This window comes from Odocoileus virginianus, chromosome 7 (assembly GCF_023699985.2).
Source record: "Odocoileus virginianus isolate 20LAN1187 ecotype Illinois chromosome 7, Ovbor_1.2, whole genome shotgun sequence".
Lineage (NCBI taxonomy): Eukaryota > Metazoa > Chordata > Mammalia > Artiodactyla > Cervidae > Odocoileus > Odocoileus virginianus.
In genome coordinates, this window is record NC_069680.1 from 4,621,440 (window position 1) to 4,637,946 (window position 16,507).

Consider the following 16,507-nt stretch of genomic DNA (forward strand, 5'->3'; position numbering starts at 1 on the left):
TAGAGTGATCACTGTTTTGGAGTAGAATCCATTATTATAGACATTCCCAAATATATATCAGAGCAATAAAAACATATATACTCTTCAGTATATGAAATTTGGGGGAGAATTACTTTACAGCAATTTGCCCTCTTGCAAATGAGCAACTAATTGATGTTCAGAATGGGGGGGGGACATCTGCACTCGATCAATAGCAAACCCTGATCTAATTCAGTCGAGAAACAGAGTTGGACTAAGGCAAAAATGCCTTTTAAGTAGGTGAGATAGAGAAAGCAAATGGTGCCAAGAAGAAAAACAAACAAACAAACAAAAAAACCAAAAAAAGACCCGCCTTTGATTTCAGAAGAATTCAAGTTGCCATACATTTTTTTGCAGAGGGCTTCAGATCAAACTTTGCTCAACATCTATGTATTGGACATCTGCTCTTCCTTCTGACTTCCTTAGGTGGGTCAAGTTTGTGTCTCCCCCCATCCGTCAGGGTAAAATTTAATGCCTCACTAAACTTGCCTTCTGCCTGTTGTGTAGGCCTGGACGCATAAGCAATAATATTTTGTGACTTGGTTAGCCCAATCTACTCAGTGAAGTAGAACTAAGCTCTACCTAGCGTAGAGTTACCGGTTACCATTAGGAGGCACTCCCAAAGGGCTCGGGCCGGCGTTCTTAATTTCTTTGGGCCGCTCTCTCTTACCGCCTATCTCTATGGTTTCCGTTGTATTATACTCCAGAATAGGCGCAGCTTCCGCTTCCGCTGGGGCCATCCCTAGCGGTAGAGATGGCGGCGACAGCAACGGAGGCCGCGTCCTCGGCCTCTGGAGAACCGCGGGAAGAGGCTGAAGGCCCTGGCCCCGCCTGGGATGAGTCCCAGCTGCGCAGTTACACTTTCCCGACCCGGTCCATCCCGCGTCTGAGTCAAAGCGACCCCCGGGCGGAGGAGCTTATCGAGAATGAGGTAGGGGGCGGAGCCGCTTTCGAAGCGGGAGGGGGAAGGGACCAGGTTGGGAGGAGAGGTCAAAGGCGAGTGGTGGTAGAAGGAAGGGACCGGCTGGGCTGTGGACTAGGGCCTAAGCGGGGATGGAGAGGAAAGCGAGGAGAAATGGAACTTGCGGGGTTCATGCTGATTAACAGAAGTTATTTTGAAGTCGGGAAATAGTTGAAATCTTGGGACAAGAACCCACCAGCTCCTTGGGACAACTTGATTTGTTTTTTCCATATAGGAGCCTGTGGTGCTGACTGACACAAATCTTGTGTATCCTGCACTAAAATGGGACCTTGAATACCTGCAAGAAAATATTGGCAACGGTGATTTCTCCGTGTACAGTGCCAGCACCCACAAGTTCTTGTACTATGATGAGAAGAAGATGGCTAATTTCCAGAACTTTAAGCCAAGGTCCAACAGGGAAGAAATGAAATTCTATGAGTTTGTCGAGAAACTGCAGGATATACAGCAGCGAGGAGGTGAAGAGAGGTAAGTTCTGAGATCATGGCTTTTTCCATTGAATCTAGGGCATCCATTTTTCTTTCCTGTATTTATTCGAGGCTGAATTCTCTAGCTGGAGGGATGATGGAATGACTCGACTTGAAGTGTGACTCAAATTTGTTGTCTTCATAAAGTGAGAATTACACTCGCCTAGCACAGAGTCGGACACGACTGAAGTGACTTAGCAGCAGCAGCAGCAGCAGCAGCAGACTCTAGTAGGTGAATGAAATGAGTGAAGGTTTGGGTGAAAGCTCTGATGAAGCTGAAGGCATATGCCCTGTTCAGAGTGAGAAGTCATTACTTAACTCTTGTTTCCATTTTGGAGTGCAGCCCCAGGGTTGCCAGATAGTCTGATTCCCTCCCCCGTCTCCTGCCAGGAGAAGCTAGAAATCAGGATTTCTATTTTTAAAAAAATTTAAGCTTTAAATGTAGGCAGCTAATTCAAGTTTTTAAAAATGCTGCAAGAGGCCAGTTTAAAATGTCAGTGAATTTCCTGAGACTGCAGGTTTGCAGCCTTTGTCCTAAAATATTTGAATGGGGGCAGCGCAGGCTGAAAAGTTGCATAGGTGAGGGTAGGGAGAATATTGATGTTGTGCATTATATTGACAATAGCAAACACAAGACACCCACACACATAGGGGAGTGACTTCTCTCTCCCTTTGAACTCTCTTTATGAGGACCTTCTCTTATATAGTTCTCAGACAGCATTCAGTCCTGCTTTAACTTTGCTCCTGGGGAATTGCTGTCACTGAGTACTTGATGGTGACTGACTATCTCCATCTCACATTTGGTGCCCAACCCGGGACTTTTCTTCAGTTTCCAGTCCCATTTCTCTTTCAGACTCTGTTAGCAGTATGTGGCAGAGTGAAAGGATTTGAAATATCTGCCCCCCTCCCTTTTTTTGTCTTCCTAACTCTTAGCTATTGTCATAATGTTGGAACTTTGACCAAAAGAGTTTCTAGAACCTGAACTACAATAGATTTGTTCTTTATGTCTTATAGAGACTGTTGCAGTGGAATCCGTTCATGCATTAATGTCCTCAAATATACCACAGTGTGTACTCATGCACACACAAACATACACACACAACCAACATTGAGAAGAAAGGTTGATTTAGATGATGCTGGTGGAGTGTAAATCTGTTGGGTGAACATATGCACTACAGTGAGCATGAGATAAGATATGAGTCTTCTGATTTCTCAGTCATTTTAGCGTTCTTGTTTCCCATAGTGAGAACATTTTGCCTAAATGTGAGCTAGGAGTGTAGTCTGTACTTTGTGGATGACTTAAGGAAAATTTCTTTACTGTTTGCAGATTTTTCCCTACCAGCTGACTTTAGCATCAACTAACCCCATTGTATAATGATATAAGTTGTTACGATTCTGAGGTAAAGGGTATTAGGATCCTCTTTGAGCTGTTTTGAGCATTTACTGTTAAGGTTTCAGAGGAATTGTTTAGATTCCTGTTTGGGAAGTGTTTCTCAGTCTTTCAGAGTTACTTGAGAAATATTTGTGTGAATATACGTACTTCATAATCTCTGGGGAGCATTCCAAGGTTGTATTCAAGTCTTGAATACCATGTCCCCACACAGGTAGCTCTTTTCAAGTTAGCAAAATTTTTAATTAAGGTTGCTTTAAAACATCATGGTTATCATCAGGCACTGAGATACCTTTGAGCCTTTTGAAATAATGTTTTTAGCACCATTACTTTTTTTCCTTCATGTTTGCCTCCTAAATAATATTTCTTTGGGGACTTGAGCAACTATGTTTGGGTTTTCATATGTATTAAGTAACTTCTTACCTTCCTCAGGCGTGTTAGGGGCCCTGAGTCTGCAGAAAGTTTAGTGAGGTTTCTTCCTTCAGCTCCAGATGGCTGCTACAGATAGGTGGCTGAATCAGTTAAGATAAACTAGGCTTCATTCCAGGACTCAGCAACGTGAAGCAACAAAGGTTTATTTTTCACACATGCTGCATGTCCATCTTGGGTCACCTGGAGACTCTTCTCTTAGGTCATCTTTTCCACTTTGGGACCCAGATTGCTCCAGCAGTTGCTATCTGAAACTTTGCAGTTGCTGTGGCAGAGGGAAAGTAATGTGGTGGTAGTAAAGTTTGGAAGCAGCTCCAGTCACTTCTGTGGACAACTTGGTGGTCAAAGAAGTTAGATAAGCAAACCTTACTTCAAGGAGGTGCAGGAGAATAACTCTCACAAGGAGGGAATACAATCTGCCACAATGGCTGTTGGAGGCCAAAGGAGACCTCTCAGGCCCTGAGAGTTTCTGGAACAGGCTGAGTCGTCATTCTAGGGTCTATGGGTAGGCTTTGAGGAATCTATGAAATTAAATGAAAGTTCAGTGTATATGCCTTTTTATGGGGAACCTCTCTTGGGTACTTTTTTCCCCTCTTGGATTCATAAAAGATTCATAATGTAACCCAGAAAAGCCAAGAATCACTTCTTTAAAATACAAAATTTGATGTTGAACAGAGCTCAAAGAAGGATAGGAGAGGATTTGGCTCTGTGAGAGTTCATGACTGCAGCTGTTTTTCTTAGAAATATTGGTATGGGCTTGGGTTTGAATTTCCAGGTGTAGGGAGGCCATGCCACAGACAGTGTGTACATGCACTAATGGGATTTTCTTTTTGGGGAACATAGGTTGTATCTACAGCAAACACTCAATGATACTGTCGGCAGGAAGATTGTCATGGACTTCTTGGGTTTTAACTGGAACTGGATTAATAAGCAACAGGGAAAGCGTGGCTGGGGTCAGCTGACCTCTAATCTGCTGCTTATTGGCATGGAAGGTAAGAAATCTTTCAGAAAGCAGCACGACTTGGGGTCACATGAACTAATTTCTAATCCTTTCCCCACCACTTACTTGATCCATGACTTTGAACAAGTCATGTAACTTTCTTAAGCCTCAGTCTCCTAATTTGTAAAACAGACACAGTAATACCTTAAAATTGACTATGAAGTTTCAATGAGATTAATATGTTACATCTTTAAACTAGCTTCAGGCACTCTAAAAAGAAAGTTCCCTTTTCCCTTCCTCAGCTGCTTTGTGGATACATACACTCAGATACTGGAGATCTCTCTAAAATTCTGCTGTTTTCTGTTGGATATGTGTGCAGATTTTTATCCTAGTAGAAGAGAAATATTTTTCAAATATAAATTGAACTTACCTTTTGAGCAGGTAATACATTTTTGGAGTTAAATTCAAAAGGTATAAATAAGTATGTAGTGATAAATCTCTTACTTTCCAGTTTCCCAGCCTCCCAGTTTCCATTCCCTCCCTGGAGGCACCAAATGTTGTTAGCTGCTTCTGTATCCTGCTAGAAGATTGTACACTTACATAAGCAAAACTTGAATACTTCTTCTTTTTTTTTTTAATTAAAAAGAGACACCTTTAAACTCCAATGAGGAGAAAGAAACTTATTTACCAACCCGGGTCTTTGTCTCAGTTCTGTCACTAGCTTAGTGCCAGGCTCATTGTAGAGGCGCTTTGTAAATGGTGAGTAAATTGAGTTGAACAAGGAAGCACAGTAATTACTCATTATCAGTCACCACTAGGCTCTGAAGTCTCTTCTTCCCCTTTGATTGTCTTTTCTCCAGATTTATATCTTTTACTGCTAGTATTAATGAAAGCTTCTAGTATCACAGCTTATGAACTGACCCTTAGCCTGCCCCTTTGAAGCCAACTGTTGGTTGACCTACCAGGAGCCAGTTCTTATTTACTTGACTCTGAATGTTGCCTTTCTATCCTGTGGTAGAGGGCAAGAAAGCAGATCCAGCAGGTAGTGAGCAAGTCTTCTTCAGGAATGTACATGGACTCTGCACCTAGTAAAGTGGCTGTCTTGGCCCACTCAGGCAGACTGGGGAATGTTTTCTAAACTCCATGCCTTGCAGAGGTCCCTTGAGCTCTCAGGGACTGTGCAGAGAAACATTGGGGCTCTTTATAACTGTCAGATGCAGCCTCAGTTAAAAAGAGGAGCATGCATACACAAGGGCAGATAATTCAAGATGGCATTTTAGGTAATTTGCGTTATTCGGAGTACACAACACTCTTCAGGAGTTTGTTATGCTCCCCTGGCTCCCATGAGAGTCAACAGCTCCAGTGTTCATCTGAAGAAGTGTTGCGGTCCAACAGGTGTGTTAAAGTGGGAGCAAAGGTTGAGAATCTTTGAGCTCCAGAAAGTGTTAGTCACTCAGTTGTGTCCGACTCTGCGACCTTATGGGCAGTAGCCCATCAGGCTCCTCTGTCCATGGAATTCTTCAAGTAAAATTACTGGAGTGGGTAGCCATTCCATTCTCCAGGGGATTTTCCTGACCTAGGGGTCGAATCCACCTCTCCTGCATTGCAGGCAGATTCTTCACTGTCTAAGCCACCAGGAAAGCCCCTGGTGAGCTCCAGAAGAGCTACCCAAAGTAAGTACATATATACAACTTAAAAAGACTGGTTAACTCCATCAAAGAAGAGCATGTATGCATTGCTGATACCAGTCATTTCAGCTATTTCTAACTCTTGCTTGTGTTTCCCTTGAATTTGTGCCCTTGTCAAGAAGAGTACAAGTACAGGTTCCCACTAGCTGTCTGAAAGCAGACCATCCCTGTGAAACCTTCTATGAGCCAAGATGATGTAAAACAAAGAAGCAATCATCCTAGGGCGCATCTTGCTAACGGATGCACAAAGTAAATAGAGATAAAGCACAGATGCTCACAGACACAATCAGAGCTATGGTGGCTTGATGCTGAGTGTAGTTTCCAGGCGAGGAGGTTGGCAGTGCCACTCTTGCTGCTCGTGCTCGCTGCCTCTGTAATGGCTTACTCCAGAGCAAACACTGAATGATACTTTTGCCTTTTTCTTTGTAAAAATGAAAATTCTTTTTTAATTTCTTTCAGTTAGCAAAATAGGTGCAAATATAGGTCTTTGGTAAAAGCAAAGTGGTATAAAGTGAACTTCCCAAAAGCAGGGCATAGCTGTACGGAGTGTATTATTTTGTCATGCTTGTATCATTTTGATGTGCAGTTGTATACAGTAAGGGCAGCAGCCATCATTTAAGGAAGTCTACTCTGCTAATTGATAGTGAACCCTTAGCCAGTGATGTTTGCTACTAGACCTATCACCTATTAAAAAGTGTAACACCTAATTGAATGAGTTGTGATTACAGTCTCCCTGATTTTGATTTGGAACCTTTTGCTGAGAGGGCCGACTAGGTTTCTCTGTAACATTGAAGCCTGTGTTCCATCCTGTGCAGTAGAGCTACTGTATTGAATAAGAAAATGTCTTTCTTCCTACAGGAAATGTGACACCTGCTCACTATGATGAGCAACAGAACTTCTTTGCTCAGATAAAAGGCTATAAGCGATGCATTTTGTTCCCTCCGGATCAGTTTGAGTGCCTCTACCCGTATCCTGTTCATCATCCCTGTGACAGACAGAGCCAGGTGAGCTTGTGTGATACGAGGAGGGTTTAGAACTCCTTTGAGGTCCAAGATGGGCATGGGTCCCCCTTCTCTGTGGCAGTATGCCAGGTTTTGATAAACTCAGAGGACAATTTCAAAATGTAGCTTACATATTCCTGGCCTGTGCCGGTCCCCAGATGTTCAGGGCAAAGCCCTCACTGATGCTGGTGGGCTCTGGTTATTCTGTTTGATTGGATTATAGATTCATGAAACAAAATGTGTATGTCTCCATTAGATTTTATGATTGTTTACTTTTGTCACAGATGCTACTTCTTTTTGATAAAGAGAAGGATGAATAGAATTGAGATATGTCACTTAAGGTCTTTTCTGGATCTCAGTGAGGTATGTAGTTGACTTTGTGGCCAACCAGAGAGCTCCTCTTCTTCCTTGAGGAGAAAGCTGCTTAGCTGCCTTGTGTAGGAGTCTTTGCTGGTTAGAATATGTGTTTGGGAGAAAGTTTCTGAAAGTTTGGCTGGAAGATGAGTCCTAATTCCTTAAATCTGCAGGCCATGAGTAGATTTCTGACCTGTAAACCTTGATGATTGGCTTTTGACCTCAGGATCACGAAGCCTAGTATTCATTTAACATTCAGCAGTGCCCATCTTCTTATGTCATTCTCTGAGAGAGTTTGCATATGTTTAATGTGTATTGTGTCTTTTGCTGGATTAAAAAAAAAATTCTCAAGACTTTTTAAGGGATCTTTCTTGATTACCAAAGTAACAGATAAAAATTTGGTTATTGACTGATTTTTTTTTTTTTCCTCTTGAACCTCTCAGGTGGACTTTGACAATCCTGACTACGAGAGGTTTCCCAATTTCCAGAACGTGGTTGGTTACGAAACAGTGGTTGGCCCCGGTGATGTTCTTTACATCCCAATGTACTGGTGAGGATGGGGCTAGGATTGGGGGCTTCTGGGGAGCTTTCTTTCCCATTCCCTGGAAAGACTTATCCATGTCCCTTCTTTTGAGTTGTGGCAGGATTGGACTTAATGTGATGTACAGGAAGGTTGGCATATCCAGATGATGGGCATACTTAATGTGGGGGAAATGACAACACTGTCTCTAGATGAGATAACAGTTCCTCTGGTCCAAAGAGGCCCCAGAGGCTTGAAACTTGGCTCTGTGGTATTTGAAGAGCAAACACCACACTCGCTCTAGCTCCAGGGTGTGTTTAATAGGATGAGTATGAAGATACTGTCTTCCTTATATCCCCTAGCTGCACTCTACCTAATTTCAGAGGATCTGTCCCTCTGAAGAGTACTAGTGGCAAACAGCAACCTGTTTATTTTCTTGCAGGTGGCATCACATAGAGTCATTACTAAATGGGGGGATAACCATCACTGTGAACTTCTGGTATAAGGTGACTATGGTTTTTTGTTCTAGATGGGAGTGGGGTGAGGTAGGTGTGATGAATTATTTCGGGGTAGGGCAGGGAGGTTGGCTATCCTGGAAGTGATTACTGGGTCTTTGGAGAGATGAAGAGGGTTGGGGTTGAACGGGTTTCCTAAGAGAGGGTGGTGCTTGGCACAGTGGGTGACTCTGGAGCCTGCTGAAGACATTCCTGAGCTGCTGCTTACTTTGCAGGGGGCCCCGACTCCTAAGAGGATTGAATATCCTCTCAAAGCCCATCAGAAAGTGGCCATCATGAGGAACATTGAGAAGATGCTTGGAGAGGCCTTGGGGAACCCACAAGAGGTATGTGGCTACCCCAGAGGGGCACTCCTGTGACTCAGTGGGCAGAGTGACCAGGGAAAGTCAGGGTTGGTGTCATGTTCTCTATTGCTCGTCTGTTTCAGTATCTGTTGTCCTCTCTCTTCATAGAGGTTATGGGTGTGTTCAGAAAATTTTGATTTTTTGGTGAGAGCTGGGGTTGACTGGCAGATCAGTTGTAATCTGTTCCATGCTAGTAGTAATGTTCCTCATGGGGCTTGTGTGCCAGCTGGGGACCCCTGAGGGGATTCTTCTGGAACGGAAAGCGAGCAGTAAAGCATCTTCTGGCATGCTCCCAGCTGTGCCAAGGCTGCTCTAGGTAATGTTGAGACCTACTTTCACACAGGTGTGCCAGTGGCCCATGGCATAAATGGGGGAGATTTGTGTTTGTGATGCTCTTTACCTCTGTCCTGTGGATAGCCTCTGCATCCATAGCACCTGTGGGGGGAGAGCACCAGCCCCAACTGCAAGTGATCCTTTCAGGATAAAGAAGCATTTAAGATTCTTAAGGCGCATTTATGAAGCACGCAGATAGACACTCTGAGGTGTCTGGGGAGTGTTAGCTCCTCTGACCATGTGTCTGTCAGTTTGGTGCTGCTTATGTGTATAGGGTGTTGTGAGAGGGAAGGTAATCCAACATGGACCCAGAGGAGGGGACCATGCCCCAGAATACTGGGTTGACCTCCAGGAAGAGAGTTGATTAGAGGGCTTACAAGATTGAATGAAAGTCTTGTCCTTGCCCTTGGCTAGACATTGATGTCTCCAGACACACCCTGTCCTGCTCTGGGGCTAGAGGACAGACAGTTCTGACTGGCTCCTCATGTCTTTCCACAGGTGGGGCCCTTGTTGAACACAATGATCAAGGGCAGATACAACTAGCCTGCCAGGAGTCAAGGCCTCCTGCCAGGTGACTGCTAGCCCGTCCACACCGCTTCATTGATGAGGACAGGAGACTCCAAGCGCTAGTATTGCACGCTGCACTTAATGGACTGGACTCTTGCCATGGCCCTGGAGGCAGGTGTTTGGGGCAAGGCAGGGTGGTTGGCACTCCACTCCCGTTCGGAGGGACTTCTTACCCTTGCCTCTGTGCCCCAGCACCTTCCCTCTCTGCCCCCTAAAGTCCTGCATTCAGTGTGTGGAGTCCCCAGCTTCTGGTTGTCATCATGTCTGTGTTAGCCTGTCAACCTCGGGGTGTGTGTGCGTGTGTGTGCCTGCACACGCGTGTATGTGTTTGTTCTTGCTCCCTCCTTCTGGGTCAGGGTGCCACTTCTGGCTCTCGGCTCTGTCTCCTGGAACCTCAGTGCCTCAGCCTGAGAGAGAGGAGATGCTCTCGGATGCCCCCACATCTGGGCTACAGGGCCACAGCTGTCCTGTCTGTGAGGTCAGTCTGCCCCCTCCCAGTTTTCACAGAGTGAGGCTCTAGGCTGGTAGGAGTGCTACTGGGACTCTAATGGGAGAGGGGGGGGGGGAGGCGTCCCTCTGAGAGCCTCAATGGCTTCCTAGGAGAGCGCATTAGGCAGGATTCCAACTTGGACCTTCAAGCTCAAGCCATACACAGAAAAGCGCCTTGGGACAAACGAACCAAGGATTGTGCAGAACTTCCACATTACAGGAGTTTTACAGACAACTTCTCTCTTCAGCACCAGCTCTTGCTCTCTGTCCTGAGTGCCAGGGGAGTCCTCTAGCATTGGCTTCTGTAGGTTCTAAGGGTGCAAGCCTCTTGTGGATGTGTGTGCATGTGTGTCTACACTGGCCTGTCTCCCTGCTTACCAAGTTTCTACTGCTTAACCTTGTCCGATGGAACATACAGCGGGAGCTCCAAGGCAATACTGCCTGACCTGGTCTAAAGCTTTTAAACTCATTTTTAGCCATTGGATAATGGTCAGGCCTCACTGCAACAACCTGCCTGAGACTGGCTAGAGCCTCCAGGTCCTATGACCCTCCCCGCCCAGGCCAAGTCCTCTGCTATGTCTGGAGTTTCCTGGCTCAAGTAGACTAAGTGGGGTCAAGCCGAGGCAGCTAACTCACCACCTGTCATCCACCTCGTGGCAAGGGCAAAAATGTGGCCTTGCCTCTTGAAGCCAGCACCTCTGCCAGACCCCACTGTAATGTTCCACAAACACCCTCAAAAGTGAGGGCAACTGGTGGAGCATGGAGTGGAATTCCTTTTCTGTTCATAGTTACTTGTGGGAACCCCTCTCAGGGCTGCAGCTAACAGCTGGGCCACTGGGCACTGCACAACTCAAAGGGCCGTCATTCACACCTGTGTGGTGGAAGTGGGGCCCTTGGAGTTGGGCAGTGTGGTGGCCCTGCGTCCTGTCACCTCCACTCCCATCTCCACGCCCCTTCTCTGGAAGGAAAAAGGAGTTGGAAGTCTCTGGGTTCATTTTTTTTTTTGCCAAAGGTTTACTTCCAGTGTCTGAGCTGTGGCTCTCACCCCCAGAGCTCAGTTTATAGTTACAGTGCACTGATGGACTGAGAGGATGCCGCGTGTGTGTGCATGAGCGCACCTGTGTGTATTTTGGGGTGGGGTGTTTATTTTTAGTACCCCATGCTGGGTTTCTCTGATGCAGTGTGGGTGTTCAAACACGGTACCTTCTAAAATGTAGTTCTTTCAAATATAGCCAATGCTGGAAAATGTGACCGCAGTGGTCTCCATCCCTCCATCTCTTTTGGGAAAAAGGAACACAGCAAAGAAAACAGGACAGAAGAAGGATAAATTGACCACATTCACATTTTGAAATATAGCACATTCTTTTCATTCTCCTCAGCATGTCTGCAGCCTTCCTGGCTCATTCCTCAAGGATGTGGGTGATGGCTTGGTCCTCTCAGCTGATCTTCTCTGGGTGCTGTGCCCACCCGTGTCTGACTGAGGTGGAGGGGCCTTCACAGGTTGGGTCCTGATCCTTGGGTAATATAATAGGAACCCCTGACTATTAAGACACCTGATAGTGGCAAGTGCTTTTGTCTTTGTTCCTCGCTATCCTGCAAGGTAGGTATTCTCATTTTACAGCTCAAGAGTAAGTGATTGGTGGCAATCAGGATTCAAACCTAGTACTATTGGGCTACAAACCCCCTGTTGTGCTTCTCCAGCAAACTATGTTGGTTTTCCTACCATACCTCCTCTGAACTACAGGCCTTGCTCAGATCTTACCCACTGGGCAGTATCTATTACAGACAGGCTTAGCCCAAAAGAATACAGAAGATACAGCTCAGGGTAAAAGCTCTCTGGGCTCCAGCAAACACTTCTTGGAGAAGATGCCAGGAAGCCGTACTATGGAGTTAAAAGAGTTCTGAAATGAGTTACCGGAAAACAGTTCTGGATCCCATTGATGACTTGTGTATCCTTGAATAGGTCCGGTCACTTCTCCCAGCATGCTTGTGCGTCTGGAGTGTTGAAGATCTAGGTCTGGAAATTCACTGAGAACTGTGATTCATGTTCTGCTGCCTGCGTTTCCCCTGATGAAAAGATTGAGGCCCTTCCCTTCACATAGCTAGGCTAGGGCTGTTCAGGCACAAATTCTGCTCGTTGCAGAGGAACCGTCTCTGCCCTGTTGCTTACACCTATCCTAACTAGCAACATGAGGGCAGACAAGAGGGAAAGGTGGGGGTTTGGGCCTGTATAGAGGTCAGCCATGTTGCATGCTCCTATTTTTACACCAGCAGGTACAGAGGAAACCACTCTCTTGTGAAGTCTAATATTTGTTGGGGGGTTGGAGTTGGGGTATGGAGGAGGGGCTGTTCTGGGCATCAGTTGAGCAGATGCCCAGGATGCCTGGGGGAGACCAGCTTCTCCTACAAATCAGAGCTCTAAATTACAAGGTTTTAACCAACGCGAACAGTTGGGAGAAGTCGTCTGCTCTCATTTGCGTAATGGTTTCTGTCACTGGTGATTAGACACAGGATGAAGGAAAAGAAATTTGACAATTAGGAATGAGCAATCATTAATCTGAATCTGTTAGGAGACAGAGGGAAAGGATCCTTATCAATGGGCCAACCCAATGTGAGGATACCCTCCCTCTGTCCCCCAGAGACTCTTGGGCCACATACCCTTTCATTGTTTTCTTCATAGGCTGAGCTGTTATTTCTTAACAAAGGTTGGGTGGTCCCAGTCCCCAGGCTGCGGTAGATTCAGGAACAGACATCTAGAGGCGTGAGCCAACAAGGAGTGTCAGACGCAAGCGATAGGGCAAAGAGTAGCAACAGAATGGTTCTGACATGGTGTTTCTTGTTTGTGGAAAATGTTTTTGTAATCAACACTCCAGATACCCACCTGTGACAATTTGTTAGATTTCAACACTGAAGGATGTGGAGAAAACCTGCTGTTTTATCCTCCAGGAGCCTCTTTAGTTGGAGAGGAAAGCACACGAAATACCCAGAGGTTATGAAGCCATGTGTCATGCACCCTGTGAGGACAAGATTAGAGGCTGTTGAGAGAGGAAGAAGATGAGTGGAGAGCAAAGCTCAGCCTCCGGGCTCCTCCCGGTCCTTGGGCTCATCAGGGAGGACGCTTCACCCTGGGCCTCCCCCCTCACTTGTCATTGTGGCTGTAGCTATGTGGAGGCCCTGGTGTGTGAGCAGGTGATGAGATGAACTAACAGGCTGAGTGTTAAAGTGTGAAGAGTCCCTTCTTGGATCATATGTCTCCATGTCACCTCGTCTCATCCTTCTGATTCTTCGAAGATCATGGACAGTGTTTGCAACAATTGTTATTTCTCAGTTTTGTGACTTACATGTTGGTGGTTCCTTAGGTCAGAGGCTCCCTCAGGGATTGGAGGCAGGGATGGCGGTGGTGGTGGTTCATTGTCTCCTTAGAATGGGAATTTGTGTGGATAGGACTGTCTCTCCCCTTAGTAACTTCCCTACTTCTGGGTCTTCTACCGTTCAAAATCCAGTGCAGAGGTCGGTAGGACGGCAGAGAGGCGTCCTCAGTGGTCAGTTTTACCCAAACAAGTTGGATATAGGGATACACTTAAGAAGTGCTTGTGGACTTCCAGATGCCCTGGGCTTTCTGCCTGTGTCATCTTGCCTTTTTCTGTTACCTCTAGTGCTTCCCCCACTGCCCCAACACCCCAGTCCCAGCCTGCTTCTCTGGTATTCTCAAATTGCCTACTCTAAAGAGATGTTCCAGCTTCCTTTTCCAGAGTACCCCCTCCCCCAGTTTCTCCTACTCATCCTCTTCCTACCTAGTCTCTCCAGCAGTCCCTTCACCAAAGTCCTTTTTGTAAACAGTCACTTTCTCAGAAGATCCCTGGCTGCAGGTGTTTGGATTGACTTTCTCTAGGGTCCCTTCATCTTTCTTTTCTGATCTGCAGTAATTCTGTGTACCTGTTTGTCTGCTGTGTTCTCTTGCCATCCATTCCTTTGTCATGTCTGCACATCCTGGTTTGGCTTTGCTCACTCTGGGAGCCCTTTCTGCTAGTCTTCAGCCAGCTCCATTCAATCCTTATAGGGTTTAGGGTCCTCAGCAGAGCCCTGCTGAGCACTTTTGGTGTGATTCTGGGGGACAAAACCTCACACGTGGGCAGCCTTGAGTCCCAGGGGCCTGTGGTTAGTGAGACCTCCAGTGAGGAGTGAGAGGAGGGAATCCAGAGTCATGGACAGTGGAGGACCAGTGAGTAGAGATTGAGCAGGAGACTCCCCAGGAGTGGAGCTGAGCCTGGCAAGCCTGGAGGGAAGAACTGAAGTTTGTGTTTCTGTCTACATGGATCCGTATGCCTTAGGGTCCAGCAGTTGAGGGATGGTGGGTCTTTTGCGAATGTCCCCCGATTTCTCTCAGGTATCTTTGGTGATGATCCGAGTCACCAAATTTGGCTCACTTCTGCGTTTCAGTGTTTGAGAGGGAGAAAGCACACTGAGTAGTCATGTGTCAGGAGTGGAAGGTCTTAGACAAGAAAGACGCCGGAAGCCGGGGTAGCAGGAGACAGGGACCCAGTGGTCAGCTTATATAGCCAGACTGGCACTTCACTCCTCCAGGTGTTTAGTACAATAGGTGGTTAGAGGAGTTTAAAAAAAAAATAGGGCCTTGCCTTCCCCACCTAAATCTGGTCTTCAGGTGATGTTTTAGGAAGGAGTATGTATCTTTTAACTTCCAGTGAGAAACAGCATAACAATCGAGTGTAGTGTATGAAAGCATGGGTTTGTGAATCGGATGTTGTATTTGGTTCAGATCTCTAGTTCTACCTACTGGCCGGGCTGGACCTTGTTGATTGAGTTGACCTCTGTGAGCCTCAAGTTTCCTCAACTATTAATGATATGTGTGTAGGGAGAGGGAGTGGGTGTTGAAAATATCTACCTCAGGGCTGATGAATTGATGGAAACAATGATTGTAAAGCTTTAGCACAGTGCCTGGCAAGCACTTAATAAATGGCTGTGATAGTTGTGGTTGTATTTTTTATATGACTTATTCAGAAACTTAATTTTAGTGATACCTTCACTCAAGAAAATTAAGGAAGAATAAAATATGCTGGAGAAGCTTATGTTGCTATGGAGACAGAAGAGCCTTGGTATCTTAAACCCACCTTAGAGAGAGGGAAACGGTAGAATTTGATGCCTTCTGCTTGGTCAGCAGGACTTTTCCTCTACACCAGCCCAGGGCCGGCGTGAGAAGATGTTAGGTGCATGCTCCCCTTCGACTCAGAGCTGAAAGCAGCTGGATGAGTGTCCATTACACCTGAAGAAGCTGTTGCCAACCTTACACCATGAAACATTGCAGCAGCTAAGTCAGGCCTCCTTGGTGCAATGTTACTTCATGTATTTAAGTTATGTGTGTGAAGATTATTCTAGGACAGGAGGGCATTCAGAAGAGAATTCAGAAAAATATGAGACTGAGATCTTTAATAGCTACCATTTGTGAAGCCCCTGGAGCATTTCTGTTCCAGACCCAGGGCTCGTCTCTGCCCACGTGTGCTCAGTTCATCGTGGCCATCAAGCAGGCAGTTGGTGTCAGGTCTGCAGAGGAGAAGCACCTGACAGGCTCAGGTGTTCACAGGCTTCCTGCAAGAAGTCACATAGTCTAAGCTGATTCATGGAAGACAGCCTGGGTTTGGGAGAAGTGAAAGGCTTAAGTTTCTACTTTGTCTTCTCTCTCTCCCAGTTGGCAAAGCAAACACTCTCTTCTTCCATGTTTAAGCATTTTAGGAATCACTTCTAGGAAGGAGCTAGACAGTAGACCCCCAAAAGAAGAAAACCCTCTGGTTAGCCAGAGAAACCTTTGAAAATCATTTTGGTTGTCAGCCCAGCTTTGTCCTGGAGTGCAAATGGATTTGACTTGCTCAGTTGTAACCCCATCACTGCCTTCTCAGAAGACTGCATTCTGGCCTTTCGAGATACACCTTGCCTCTCTGCCCGGAAGAAATGCTGGATCCAGTACTTGGGTGTCAGCCTGAGATGTACTCTGATTGCCTGGAATGCTCAGCCTTTTCCACACTGATACCCACTGATCTCTTAGGTTCTGCCTTCACCCCCTGCTACGCCCCTCCCCACTGTGAGCCACTCATATCCCTTTGCACCTGACCCTGGTCTCCAGCCCTGTGGGTGAAGAAGACCTCTCTAGCAGGTACCAAGCCATCTTTGGACTGCAGGCCATTCTGTAGTCAATTTGCAGTCACATCTAGAAGTCTTTCACCCTGGACCTTGACAGTCTTTTCTCTGGCCACAGAAAATGTTGCTGTGTTTTTTTCAGTTTGCTTAAAATTAATTTACTTGGTCGTTGAGGTCAGTCCTGCCCTTCAGGAAAGCTCTACTACTTATCTCCAAATCCAAGCTACTTCTGAGCTAGGTTCTGTTACCTCTTGAATGTGTAGTGTATGGTGCAATACAGGGTCATGGTTGAGAATGAACACTTGGCATATTTGGCTTTGAAT

General features: G+C 46.0%; 1 protein-coding gene across 1 annotated transcript; it reads left to right on the forward strand.

Moving 5' to 3' along the window:
• The first annotated feature begins 725 nt into the window (after positions 1-725).
• HIF1AN (hypoxia inducible factor 1 subunit alpha inhibitor) lies at positions 726-15,023 on the forward strand. Its single transcript, XM_020870619.2, has 8 exons — positions 726-949; positions 1,215-1,465; positions 4,127-4,275; positions 6,770-6,915; positions 7,710-7,816; positions 8,229-8,292; positions 8,517-8,627; positions 9,477-15,023. Exons 1-8 carry the CDS (start codon positions 773-775, stop codon positions 9,519-9,521), a joined length of 1,050 nt encoding a protein of 349 aa, XP_020726278.1. The 5' UTR covers positions 726-772; the 3' UTR covers positions 9,522-15,023.
• Positions 15,024-16,507: the final 1,484 nt, after the last annotated feature.

Excerpts from the sequence above, each read along its gene's own strand:
- HIF1AN (XM_020870619.2), top strand. The coding sequence starts at position 773 with ATGGCGGCGACAGCAACGGAGGCCGCGTCCTCGGCCTCTGGAGAACCG. Across the intron at positions 6,916-7,709 it reads CCTGTGACAGACAGAGCCAG|GTGGACTTTGACAATCCTGA; the intron begins GTGAGCTTGTGT and ends TGAACCTCTCAG. Across the intron at positions 7,817-8,228 it reads CTTTACATCCCAATGTACTG|GTGGCATCACATAGAGTCAT; the intron begins GTGAGGATGGGG and ends ATTTTCTTGCAG.